Here is a 14,229-nt window from a genome sequence, read left to right as displayed (position 1 = left end):
TATTTCTAAAGTAGAGCTTAATTTAAAAAATTGTTCACTTATCTAACCAAGTGCTGGTTTGATTTTAAACAATATCTACTTATCAAACAAGGTACTGCAGTCAGCTGTGATCAAAGATAATTTTGGGCCTTTTATTACTGGCATTAATACTTTTTGAAGCTTTGTTAATTATTTTTCTCAATCTGCAGTTAGTGGGAAAAGCAGCAAAGCATTTTTAACTAGTATGATTTTAAGTCTGTTTAGTGTTCCACACCTAAGGAACATTTAAAATAACTTCATATTTTTTTTATTTTAATATACAATTTGAAGAGTATATTGTAATATTAAACTTTGTCTTTCTTCAAATCATATCCAGGTTATTTTATTGGCAGGTACTGCTTACACCAAAAACACATAAGCTCTATGATAAATGGCATACTTGCTTATTTTTAATTAGGTACAGTGTTATTTATATTTTAAATGTTGCTACTACCTAAGACTTAAGCTTTAGTTGACCTTCTGCAACGTTTAGGTTAATCACATTCTGGAATAAAGGGGTCTGCTGTTCCTTTAAGGCACAAAAAATCCTATTGTATGTAAGTAAAAGTAGATGGGAGGAAAGGGAAACTTGGTGTCCTCTTTCCCAAATTGTAGGGTCTGGGTTCCTTAGTGGTGGGCTGGATTGGTACTTACTTTTCCCCTGATGTTTAATGTGTGCTTCCTCTTAGTGTTTGATAGTCGTCAGTTCTTTTTGAGGGGAAAACAACTTTTTTGTACTTTCTGGGTTTCTGAAGTAAATAGTACCTTCCATTTAGTAATCTGTAAATGATTGAAATAATGTAACATGCTTTAATGTTTTAAAATGTCTGTTATTACCATATTATATTGAAAATCTGCATAGACTATTTCTGTAGACATTTTGTGTTGTTTTTGCATGTGACTTGGGGCTTTTCTTCATAAAACTAACTTCTGAATAAAATCTCAAACACACTTGTAAATCATGTTTTTAAAAGTTTATTGGCAATTGGTTTGCTTATATGAGTGATTTTAACATCTAGATTTGTATGATGAAAAAGGGTTTGTTTTGATTTCTTCTGGATTTATCTTTATTAAAAACATGAAGAGAAGGGATTGTAATTTTTTTGAGGAAATAATTTTTAATATAATTGATGTAATTTTAAAATAATTGATGACATGAGCTGTCATCATTCATAATGCATAGCCTTTCCCATCTGCCTTAAATTTCATATTTAGAGAGCATGTATTGAAGAAGGATACCATTTTTCAGTCCTGTATCATGTGCCTTACTTTTGAATTTGTTAGACTTAGTAGTCTACAAGTGGGAATAGGCTGAGGCTTGATTATTGACCTTGAAGATCATCAGATTGTTACAATTTGTTAACAGGGTTAGCATACAAAATTTTAGACTGAGGCCATCCAATAGTTTGGTGACATAGACTTTTGGCGTGTATAAGGTTCAGTTCTGTGTTCGAAATGGCATATATGTGTAGCCCAGGATAGTTTCCCAATTGAAAATTAAGGTGTTGTAAATGCTGTGTATGTTTCAATGTTAGGCATGAATTCACAGAATGTTAGGCATGAATTCAAAGAAGGAAGAATTAACTGAGTATCTGGTGACCTTTAGCAAGTGACTTTTTTATTCTTGAGACTAGGGCTGGGCTTAAATAATGCCAGGAAAACATTTTCTTTTTAATAGAAAAACCACTGAGAAGTAGATGCACCAAGTTAAGGCTTATGAAACTTGACTCTTAGAAATTGTCAGTGATAGCTTTCTATGTGGTCATGTGCCAAATTGCCCAGCCCTAATCATATTTAAAGAGAAGCAGAATTGTACAAATCAGTATAGCATAACTGAATTTTAGTTGATAAATGTCAACTGATAATTTGTGTTTGAAATGTCTAACATTAGTAAGCTTACCTTTTTTTTTTCCCTCACTGTGCAACTTTTCCAGGTTTGGACCTTATGAGTCTTACGACTCCGGGTCTTCTCTGGGTGGGCGAGATCTGTACAGATCTGGCTATGATTTTAATGAACCCGAACAAAGCCGCTTCGGAGGTAGTTATGGTGGTCGATTTGAGAGCTCCTACCGGAATAGCCTTGACTCTTTCGGAGGTAGAAACCAGGGCGGGTCTAGCTGGGAAGCACCTTACTCCCGTTCAGAATTGAGGCCTGGGTTTATGGAGGACAGAGGAAGAGAGAATTACTCTTCCTACAGCAGTTCTTCTTCACCCCATATGCAGCCTGCACCTGTAGGCTCTCGGGGGAGAGGAACGCCTGCTTATCCTGAAAGTACGTTTGGAAGCAGAAACTATGATGCTTTTGGAGGACCATCAACAGGCAGAGGCCGAGGCCGAGGAGTAAGTACAACAGAATCTTTTCAGATTCTTTTTGCTAGTCACTCTTTTAAACCCTTTCAAGACCATAGTCTTAACATGCATCACACACTGTTTTCATCCCACTCTACTTTGGCCAAGCACAAGCTGAGCTGTAAACAAGTTCTTCTTAAGTGGACAAAGTGTGTTTTCTGGTATCTCTTTGCAAATGAATGGTGGTAGGAGAGGAGTGGTTCCTGAAGTTTTTGCCCAGTCCTTTTATTGAAAAGGTGGGGATGATACAGGTTTGGTCTAAAAGGGGTTAAAAGGAGTTGCATTTTCCTTGTAAACACAAGCATTTTTGCTAGTGTGATATTCTTGGATTATTGTAAAAGGTAACTGAAACCTTTTAAGCTTTGAGTAGGTTAAAGGTGCAATGTATAACCCAAAAACGTTTTGTTGATAAGCTCTGGCAAGCATAATTCTCAGCAGTTTCCACATTAAAAAATAAAGCTAGTGGGGCGGCCAGGTAGCACAGAGAGTAAGAGCACCGGCCCCAGAGTCGGGATGACCCGGGATCGAATCCGGGCTCAGATACTTAGCACCACACCCAGAAATAACTGGCCGTGTAACCTTGAGCAAGTTACTTAACCCCAATTGCTTTAAAAAAAAATAAAGACTAAAAGTTGGAAGCATTTCATTTTTATTTAATCATATTTCTCTCTTGGGGCAGTGGGTGGAGGTAGGATTGCTTGGAGAAGATGTGTAAAATAGGTTGCATTATGTCGTTCTTTGTTCCCTTTTAATTCATTAATGCAGTCTCTTACTGTATGCCACTGGTCGACTCCCTCCCTTTTCTCCCCACCATATAACTAGTTTTACCAGTGAGGATTAGTTTCTTATGTATTTTTATTGCCTTATTTTACAATAAAGGGCATTGTTTTGGGCAGGTAGGTAGTGCAGCTTGCAGGCCTGGAGTCAGGGGCAACTGAGTTTAAATTTGGCCTCAGACACTTTCTAGCTCTGTGACCCTTGGCAAGTCACTTAACTCTTTTTGCTCCAGTTCCTCATCTGTCAAATGAGCTGGAGAAGGAAAATGGCAAACCACTTCATTATCTTTGCCAAGAAAACCCCAAATATGATCACAAAGAGTTGGACACAATTAAAAATGACTGGTTTGAACATAACAGAAAGCAAAATATCATGCACTAGGTTAAAATTTAAATGAGTATATTTTACTAGGTCTAATTATTTAATTTCAGAATATAATAACTTAAAAGTTTTTTATAATTATATTCATAAGTAACTTGATTGAGAAATTTTTTATAGTAAGTGTGTAGATTTGGGGGTTATAATGTAGCTTGGTCTATAGTATTTATAGAATTGGGGGTCATATTGTAGCTTGGTTGTATAAGAATATTGCATCTCTGTCATTGTTTTAATTAAAGAAGTCAGGTGCTTTTTTCTTTGCAAAGGAAAATACTTTGGAGCAGATATATGTTTTGCTTGTTAACAGCCAAAGGTACTTCAATAAAACTTGGTGTTCTTATTTTGAAATTTTGCATTTATAGCTGTTTACTATTATGTAAAATGCATTGCACCTTTAATGGATAATCAATGAAGTTGCTTTTTTTAAAAAAAATCATGAACCTGTAAGTCATCTTGGAAACTATTCATTTGTTAATTTAGTTAGGTATAGTTCACATACATAACATGCAATTATAAACAGTATAGCTGTTTCACATGCCATTATATTTTGTAAATAAGAGAAATTGAAAATAATTTTGAGATTTTAGATGTTAGATTTGAAAAATCAAAGTCAGTGACTTTGCAAAACTTGTGTTAAAAATTATACAATATTAAGAATGTTTTCTCCATGGTTTGGTTTCTTATTTTACTTCAAATAGGTTTTTTGGTGGAATTTCATTTTAAAAATAGTACTTTTTAAAAAAACATCAGTTTTGTTTTCATGGCAGTAAAACAGATGTTTCTGTTTGGATTCACTAGTCCAGTCTGAATGGGCTCTCTTTTTCCCCTTCTTTAGATGAATTAAATAGACCGTTAAGACTTTTCTTTTTTCCCCTATAGTACTTGTACAGTTCCCATTGGTTTCTTCTCTTCAGATTACTCCTGTGTTTTGTATTAGAAGGTTGTAGTTGTTTAAGTAAAACTCGGTGAGGCATTTGGCCTTTGAGAGTTTGGTAGTGGCTAGAGAAAAGAAGGAAAAGGAAGAAAAAATTATTTGGATTTCTGTTCATCTGTAAGCTTTTTTCCTACATGAAACTACTGTTAAGAATCTGTTTTCCAGGTGAGGGATGCTTAGAGAGTAGATGAGATGCGATTACTTTATACTCTGTGCTGAATCTGGAGGATAATAAATGATCCTACTTTAAATCTGCATGATCCTGGGCTGGTTTCTTAATCTCTCTGGGATCTCAGTCTTTTCATGTGTAAAATGGGGTATGGGAAGAGGTGTTGGACTAGATTGTGTCTGGGATCCCTTTCAGCTCTGAATCTTTAGCTTGGGAAGATTCTTATGGATTTTAGCACCTTTTTTTTCCCTTTCATAAAGCTACAAACACAAGCAGCTTTTCTGCTTAGTTAAAGGCAGAGTTTTAGCAAAGTAAAGATTCACTGTAAGGTATTTTCTTGGGCTACTTCAATTGGGAACTCTGAAGAGGAGTTGTCAGAGAGAGTTGTACAAGTTTTAGCCTTTTGATAGGCATGTTCACGATCAGGGTTAATCATTGTGATTAATCAGAAATCCAGCATATAGGTAGGAAAAATCCATATTCTTTTGGTGGTAAAAATATATACTGATCCATTGAATGTTTTTCTTGGGTGCTGCATACATGAAAATACAAATTCTGGGGATTTTTCAGAGTAAACATTAAAGAATAGGAAATGTATAACTTGCTTATGAATTAATATTTTTATATTTGGTAATTTCCTAATTACTGGTTTCACAAATTTACAGCATATGGGTGATTTTGGAGGCAAGCGTAGACCTGGAATTGTTGTAGACTATCATAAGAAACCCAGCAATTTAGCAGCAGTTGATGCGAAAGGAATCAAGAAAAAACTGATGCAGCCACCTAATAAGCCTGGAGGGACATTGATCAAGAAGCACAAACTGACAAAACTGATTGAGAAAATAAACCAGAAAAAATCACCTAGTAAGTAGTAAAGAAATGATCACTTTGGCTTTTTTATTTTTAAAGGAGTTTTTTTTCCTTGATGCTGTCTAGTTTGAATTGCACAGAAGTTTTATTTAGAAAATTGTATTGATTGTCTTATATTCAGTACTGATTGTTGAAAGTTAATTCTTAAACTTGACAGGTACTTAAGATTTCTAAAATATTTTCAGTTTTTCTGTTACAGCAATACAACAGCTATGACATTGGTCTAAGTGAATCTTAAGGGGGGAGGTGTTTTCAGCAAATTAAGTTTAGCAAGTTTGATATGTTCAGCTTTTCATTTCTACCTAGTTTTAGATATATTTTTTCAGATGCAATAGAAAAATATATTTATTAACATGTTTTCATAGTTATTCTGTATTATGATCTAAAATTCTAAAGAGAATTATGACTATGGATAATTTTTACTTTGGAAGATTAACTTTTTTCTAGGAGTTTCAGTAGGGTATCTCTGGACCATCCCTTTGATTGTATGCTCAATTGCTTTAATTAATTTGATATAATATAATAATAAGCTCATATTTACTATTTATATTTACTAAGCAAATAAAGAACATTGAGGTATCATTCAAAACTTATCACATTTTATTTAATAGATACATTTATAAAATCTAAACAAATATATGAATTCTCATTTTGTGTGAATTATTCAGTTTTTGTGCTCTGGTATTTATTAAATTATTGCTTTTTTATTTCTTGCAAAATAAGAATGAATATGAATAGAAATAATAACTAAATCAGTGTGAGTAAATGAGTATGGCAAAGAAGAGGGTGTAGAGAAAGAAGAAACACAGATCATAGGAGTATAGACACACTAAGGAGTTTTACAATGGAAGTGGAGCCCCTGAATAATGTGTTAGAAAAATCATCAGGGTAGTATGCTGTGGGTGTGAGTTGAATGTTAAAGATTGAATATTTCGGAATCTTCAAGGAGAGTGAGTTTTTGGAGAAGGGAAGGTTATTAAATTTGATCTCTGAGATTCGGTTTTGAATTGGTTTATGAAACATATTGTCATCAATATCAAGGGTTTATCACAGTGTTGCCCCAGAGTATTAAAGTGCCACGTATTTGTTCAGAGAGGAAGAGCACAAGCCAGGCACTAATTTCATAGAAAGAGTTGGGAATAGTAGTATAGCTTGGCAGTTAACAGTAGCATGGATGGATAGAAGGGTATATAAATTGTCCAAGGGACCAAAGGTCATAAAGATGAAGAATAAGTTTGTGTAAATAAGAGAGAAGTTTAGTAAGGATATTGTGATCAAAGTGTAGAATTTCAAGATTGTGAACCTTGAAAGTAGTATAATTTCAAGAGCCCAAGATGTGATGTTTACCAGTGCTGTTATTTGGTTCAAGTCTGATGGAGAAAGAGATTTTTGGATTAGGCATTTAGGTTATTTGTGATTTTTGAGAGAGCAGTTTTAGTAGAGTGCCAAGGGTGGATTCCAGATCCCAGGGGGTGCAAGAGAGATTTAAATAAAAAGAAATGGGTGTAGAAAATTTTTATTTCTTAGGAAGTTTAGCAGGGAAGGGGAGAAGGGAGATGAGATCCTGATAGTTGAAGTAGAAGTTCAGATGAGGGCTTTTTAGGATTGAGGAGACCTGAGCATGATGGGGCAGATGGCAAGAAGCCAGTGGTAAAGTAAAGGAAGAGACTGAAGAATATTTTTTGGAGCAAATGTTGGATGAAGATCACAGAATCTCAGAGTTGGATGGAATCTCAGATGATAACAGTTCTTTAGGAATCAGCAATTACACCTGCCAGATTTTTATATTTGGGTGTGTGCTTCATTGATCAGCTTGGCCACTTGAACTTGAGAGTAGCTAGGTGTTCTCTTTCTCTCTCTGTTGGATACCAAGTCCCTACTGGCTGTTTTGTACTTTGTGCTCCAGTCCAGAGGTTGTTCTTATGGACAGAGAATAGAAGCAAAGTAAGTTGAGTAGCTCTTCCCACTCTGCTTCTTCATCTTGTCACCCCTGGACAGCTGTCTTTTACCTTCTTTGATCCACTTTGACTCAGTATTTAAAACACCAACAACAAATGCCAGTGCTTTTTGTTGTCCTTTAATTTCCTCCTGTTCTCCTCCCTCTAAGATCTTCATCAGCTTTGGGGCATCCTGAAGCCTTAGCGTTCCTTTATTCACTTAAGATGCTGCCACATTTTTGTCTTTACCTGCTGTTTTCTGCCCTCATTTCCTTTTGTTGAGCGTATTAAAAAATCTAAGTTCGTGGAGGAGGTTTCCTGATGGAACACCAGTGCAATATTTACAGTGCCCATGATCACGATAAAGACGGTTACAATAAGTATCGCATGATGTTTGATTGCAAAATATACCAAACTCTCCAGATAGAGAATAGAACTGAAGCATTTATTTAGACACCAGAAAACTGAATCCCCAAACCAGTAAGCGATTCCATCATAGTACCAAAGATATTCAGAAGCCATAGTAACGCTGAGAGCGGCAGCATCCTTCAGCCTTCCTACAAACCAGTACAAGATCAGTATTTACTCACCAAGCTCTCTATCTCCTTGCCCCAACCTTCTCTCTCTCCCAATGTCTGGCTAGCTCTGACTAACTTCCTGTGGGCTCTGCTTCCCTTCAGCAAACTCCTCCCACCACAGGCTCCATGTGACTACATTCAGCCTATTAGGGGGTAGAATTTATCTTCACAGCAGGGAGGCTTCCTGTGGGCTCTGCTGCACCCTTCAGCAAATTCCCTCCATCACAGGCTCCATGTGATTATATTCAGCCTACTAGGGGGAAAAGTTTACTTTGAAAGCAGGGGAGGTCTTCAAACCTCCCATAGGTCTATTAAGGGGCAGGGAAGATCTTCAAATTCCCATTCTCATTACACCTGGGCATTCATATTTGTCTCTTTAGGCAACTCCATCTTTTTCTATTGGGAATTATTTCCCCTTTTGTCCTTATAGTGACATTTATGAGAGCTTTCTGTTCCTTTTAGAGGCAGCTTGTGGCTCATGCAAAGGGAGCTGGGTTTGGAGTCAGAGCAACTCAAGTTCAAATCTGGCCTCACTCTGACTAAGACACTTAACTAGTTGCCCTATAAAAGTGGCGATAGTACTATCTCACAAGATTGTTGTAAAGAGCTTTTGCAATTCTGTACATTGCTCAGCATGTAGTATGCTACATACATTCTTATTCTTTTCTCTTTCCTTCCCTTTTGGGCTGACTTCCCTTCTGGAATTTTAAATTATGGAATCCCATTTGTTTTGATTTCAGAACTCTTTGAATTATGTCCTTTCCAGATTTGAGCTGCATGTCAGACTATACCTGGCTTTTTTCTCCTCTGTTACATGAGCCTTGAGTCCGTGCCATGAGGAGTGGTTGGAGGGTCTGGGGCTTGTTAGCCTGGAGGGGAGAAAACTTAAGTGGTAAGGAGGGGTTAATGGGGAAATGGTAATTCTGTTGAAGTATTTGAAGGGCTGCCATGTGGATCATGTCACCCACTTACTTAATAAACTTCAGTGGCTTCCTTGTTGCCTCTAGGAAGAAGTATAGAATGCCCAGTTTGGCATTCTAATATGGTGCCAACCTATCTCTCCAGTCTTTTTACACTTTACTCCTCAACATGTATTCTTTGATGCAGTGGCACTGGTCTCCTGGCTATTCTGCAGATGAGACATTCTGTCTCATTGCTCTGGGCATTTTCTCTAGCTGTCACCTGTACCTGGAACACTCTCTTTTCTATTTTGACTACTTTTCTTTCAGGCTTCCTTTAAGTCTCAACTAAAATCCTACCTTTTATAGGAAGTCTTTTCTAACCTCTCTTAATTCCAGTGCTTTTCCTTTTAATTATTTCCTATTTGTCCTCTATGTACCTTGCTTTGTATATATTTGTTTGTATGTTGTCTTCCCTATTATATTGTAAACTTCTTGATGGCAAGGACTCTCTTTTGCTTTTTTTAGTCCCCAGTGCCTGGCACATAGTAAGCACACAAAAATGTCTATTGAACAAATGAAAATTACTTCTGTTTGACCTCAGGGATGAGTATCTAGAGCAATGGGTAGAAGTTCCAAAGGGCTAATTTAAGCTGAATGTGAGGAAAAACTTGTAAGAATTAGAGCTATCCAAAAGTAGATTAGACTTTTCTTCAGAGGTGGTAGATTCCCCCCTCTTTGGAAGGCTTCAAAACAGAAGAAACCATATGCTAAGTTATAAGGTGGATTCCTATAAGGGTTGTAATAGATAGCACCTGAAGTCCACTCAGATTCTGATGTTTTTATAATTTTTGAAAAAGAAGGGTAACTTCTTCAATTAAGTTCCTGTTATTTCCACTTCCGTTAAGTAGTTCCCCCTTGTTGGTGAGCACCAGGTCCAGAACTGGAATTTTGGTGACTGGTTCATTCACCTTTTGAAGAAACAAATTTTTATTAAGGCAAGCCAGGGAATTAGTAGCTATTCTGTTTTTGTCTGAATGAGAGCTTCAGCAGATGTCTAGACAACTGAAGCCCCCCAATCAGTATATGTCATGCCTCAGTGCCAGGCTTGCAATCTGTTTTCTGAATTTCTCATCTATTTTATATGTTTAGGTGGTTTGTAGAATTTGTCAGTGATAAATTTGATGATTAGGATCTATACAATGGTGGTTGGTAGTAGGTATAGAGTCCAGCTGGTATATATCTATATCTGTGTCTATATATTGCCATATTGGAAGTGACGGGATGATAACTCAAGTAGCTATGAAAAGTGAGAGGGGGAACCATCAATTATCATAAAGGTTTAGTCAGACTAGTTGAATTGTGGGACCACAGACTGAAAAAATAAAGTCTGAATGGAGAAATGAGGTGGGGGGAGGAAGGAAAACAGGTTTTTGTACTTAGTAAACAGCAGAACACAAGTAGAGGATTATATATGAAACAATGAATCTCCTTTTCATGACACTTTAAAAAAATATATAATAAATTCCCCACATTATTTTTGCAGTTATCCTGCTTGTCTCTGCTTCCTTCTGAATTTCATTCTGTTCTCTTCTGTGCATTTTGAAAAAATGTTTTTAATGCCCCCCCCCAATTTCATCAGTATTAATTAACATTCTCTCCCAATTTGACTCTCAAGTTAAAAAAAAAGAGGAAAAAAAATCTTGTGACAGCAAATCATTAGTCAAACAAAGTGAATCTTTTCAGTGATTATGTTCAAGAATGTGTTTCTGCACTTTGAGTCTGTTTCACCTCGTCAGTAAGTGCTTAATGTTTTCTCATGAGTCTTCTGGAGACATGGTGGTCAAGTTGATCCGAATTCGTAAATGTTTCTACTTGTAAAAATTATTATCCTGGTTCTATTCCCTTCACTCTGCATTACTATCCAGGATTCATCTATCACTTTCATATACCATAGTTTGTTTAGCAAGAATTTTCCAAATAATGAGCACACCCTTAGAGTTGAGTTCTTTTCTTTCCTTCCCCACCCATCTTTTCCTCTTCCTTCAGATTCAGAAAGTCAGTTTTGATTATAAGTTTTCCTTCCTAGTATTATCTTCTTGCTTAATACCCCCATTCCCACTTGTGTTTCCCTATTGGATTTGATAATATTTCTCCACAAAGTTGTGTGTGTGTTGTATGGGTTTGTGTGTATGTGTGTGTATTTTATCCTCCTTTGTCCATTTCAGACAAAAGTAAAGTTCATTTAATGTTCACTCTCCCACACCTTACTTCATGCTTGTATTTTCTTCTTCTCGTGTACCTGTAGAAATAAGAAATAGCAAGTTCTATTCTCATCTTCCTCCTTTCTACACTTGCTGATCCTTTTACTCTCCCTTCTCTCTCAAAACCTTTACTACAGAAGTAATCCACCCTCTGATCCTCTATTTTTTCTTACTTAACTACCTCAGTCCCTTTGAGGATATTTAGGTTCTGAAAGGACACTTGTTTCTTCCACTGCCCTATGTTCCCCTCTACCATTAGATCATTAGTAGCTATGTCATCATACAGCCCTTTCCAGTTTCTCAGGTATATTTATCTTTCCAGGTTTCTCCTTATTTCAGTGTTTTTACGTGTAAAGCTCATACTCAGCTCTAGTCGTTTTGTCAGAAATACTTCAAAGTCTAAAGTTCCATTTTTTCCCCCATAGGATTATACTCACCTTTGCAGGGAAAGTTATTCTTGATTGTAAGCTTTTAACTTTTGCCTTTTGGAATAGTGAATTCCAAGATCTCTTCTCATTTTGAGTTGGAGCTATGAGATCTTGGGTGATCCTGACTATGATTTCTTGGTATTTGAACTGCTGTTACTGCTTCTTTTTTTTGGAAAAGAAGAGAAAACCAGAAAAAAAAAAACTTTAACCTCAAACTCTCCCCACCAAAAGACCATTTCTCATACATAACACAGAACACATTCTAGCTAGTACAAGAAAGTTAGTTTGAAGCATCATCACTGCTAGCCTAAAACAAGTTGTTTTCTGAACCTGTTGGCTAGAAGAGAGGGGAGAAATTTTATTAAATGTTCTTTTAGTTTTAACTGTTATTATTCATATAATACACTAGCTAAAATGGCCCCTAAAAGTGAAGAAGAGAAGCGACGGTTTGAAATACGAAAAGAGAAACAAAGGCGGAGAAGAGAGAAGATCAGTGAGAAGTATGGTGATCTGTACAGGTCTGTGCTTAATGGGATAAAACAATCAGACTTTGTTTAAGTAAACTTTAAGTGCCTAATGTGTAGGAGGCGTGAGTCACGCTAGGCGCCAGAAATTGTGTAGGAGGCATCACGCTAGGCGCCAGAAATATATGAAGTAAAGGTAGTTGGCTTTTCAGAGAAACTGAGTAATTTCTTCCTTATTTGGCATTTTCTGGAAATTTTAAAACATGATTATGAAGCAGGTACAGGACTGAAGCAGCCATGCAGACCAATCCATAACTAACCGAAGCATCCCCTTTGCAGCATACCTGGGAAGTGGTTCTGGATGAACGCACTAAGAAGCATTTGTTAAGTGTGTAATGTCTGGTGGGCAGTTTGCTAGACATTGAGCAGACAGCCCCTTGCCTGAAGGAGCTAAGACCCCATAAGTAGGGGAGCGGTGGCAGTGGGAGGGGCAGTCCTAGCAATGCTGGTGGAGTCCTAGGACTGCCGAGTGTTGTATCCTTTCCATCAGCAGTGAGAGGCACTGTGCTGTATCTGGAGAAGATGCTCAGGCTTGGTGTCTGAGAACAAGGGCTTAGATCTTGGTTTGGCTGCTTCCTGCATCATACTGGGCAAGTCCCTCAGTCTCTGTGAGCCTCATTTTCATCATCTGTAGACCCTGTGAGCTCTAAATCTGTGATCCTCTCATTTTGATTACTGTTGCTCATGCAAGAAGTAGAAAGTGGGAAAGGAGAAGGAGAGCTAGGTACATGGCCCAGAGGGTGCCTGGAAAGATGTCCCAAAATGTTGAGCATGGTCTGGCATTGTTAAGAGACAGTTGGTTAGTGAGTTTGTATTCCTTCACCAAAGTCACCTCTAGGGTGGGGTTCCAAAGCTGAGTGGGTTAGGTCACCTGGGGAGCAAGGCAGGGTTTCAGGCGTAGAGAGAGGAGGTTGCTTTTCAGGTGAGTGGGGGAAAGGAGTGGCAGTGGTCAGATGAATGACAAGATGTGTCAAGATGTCATTCAGGTTTTACTTACATTTTCAAGGGAGGGGGATTTCTTTAGCCCCTGAGGCAACTCCTTCCACTTGTGGATAGCTTTTTGTTTTCTTCTTGTAAATTGTCATCTGGCCCCATTATGCTTGGTTCTCTTATAACTGTGATCCTAAATTCTAGGATTATTTCAGAGGCTCTGAATAAATGTGTGGGTCTAGATGGAGGTAGACTCAGTGAGGCAGCAAGTCATTCTGGAGTGCTCTCTTTAAAGAAGGTTTATGGTCTTCAGAGACACCCAAAGAAATGACTTATTTCTGAAATTTGAGTGATGCTGCTTTGGTCCAGATTTCCTAGAACTTCTCCTAATTCATCTAGAAGCCTAAGCATGAAATCAAAATTAGGGTAAAGAATTTGGTCTTGATAACACCCAGTTAGAGAACTGGGGGTTCTGTAGTATGACCTTGAAGTGAACATCTCTGGACTCTGGCTTAACTTTGCAGCTCAGTACAGGGATGGTTGAGACTTTTCAGTCATGCATTGATTGAGGGATACAGACCAGAAACACTGAGTTGTGCAGTTACAATGATGAGACCATAAGTGGTGAACATTTCTTGACTTGGCAAACTACTGTAAAAGTGGTATTGTTTCCCCTTGTCCTCAAGTGGGACTTCAGAAAATTAATAACGTGTATTGTATCAATTTCATTGGTACAGTCTTCAGAAACCTCGAGTATCACCATTTTCTTAAAATAATGCCTTTTTGATTTTTTTGTCCTTGTAGGATGGCATTCACATGTTCATTTTGTAAATTTCGAACATTTGAAGAAAGAGAAATTGAAGGTCATCTGGAAAGTTCTTTTCACCAGGAAACTTTAAATTATATTCAGAAAGAAACCAAATTTGATAAAATAGTTTTGGAATTTTTGCATGTAAGTAGCTTTTTTCTTAACTATGAACACTTCTTCCCTGTTTAGCATTAAGATAGTGGAAATAATATTAAGCTAATAATCAGAATGCTGAATTCCAAAGAGGTAGGCCTTAATAACTTTCAGGTTATTATTTATTGAGTGTCTGTGAGGAAAGCATTCTCTTAGGGTATCAGAGATGGGGTATGGATTCAAAGCTAAGCAAGGTGTAAAGCAAGAACAAAC

General features: G+C 37.2%; 1 protein-coding gene across 8 annotated transcripts in view; it reads left to right on the top strand.

The window, feature by feature from the left end:
* Nucleotides 1–14,229, top strand: part of LOC138165097 (DBIRD complex subunit ZNF326-like) — a 45,728-nt gene that overhangs the window by 19,261 nt on the left and 12,238 nt on the right. For 4 of the 8 annotated variants that reach the window (XM_069093258.1, XM_069093256.1, XM_069093257.1 and 1 more), the window contains 3 exons: nucleotides 5,291–5,489; nucleotides 12,011–12,119; nucleotides 13,860–14,007. In XM_069093258.1, the coding sequence (XP_068949359.1) occupies nucleotides 5,294–5,489; nucleotides 12,011–12,119; nucleotides 13,860–14,007 (453 nt within the window). In that variant the 5' untranslated portion in view covers nucleotides 5,291–5,293. Of the gene's footprint in view, nucleotides 1–1,952; nucleotides 2,359–5,290; nucleotides 5,490–12,010; nucleotides 12,120–13,859; nucleotides 14,008–14,229 lie in introns of all 8 variants that reach the window. The other 4 variants (XM_069093251.1, XM_069093252.1, XM_069093253.1 and 1 more) reach the window with 2 other exon arrangements.

Source organism: Petaurus breviceps, unplaced genomic scaffold, assembly GCF_028583685.1.
Source record: "Petaurus breviceps papuanus isolate PSGF00001 unplaced genomic scaffold, PetGlider_PUasm1.0 207, whole genome shotgun sequence".
NCBI lineage: Eukaryota > Metazoa > Chordata > Mammalia > Diprotodontia > Petauridae > Petaurus > Petaurus breviceps.
The sequence above is the reverse complement of the archived record's forward strand: the minus strand, read 5'-3'. Positions and strand labels throughout refer to the sequence as shown.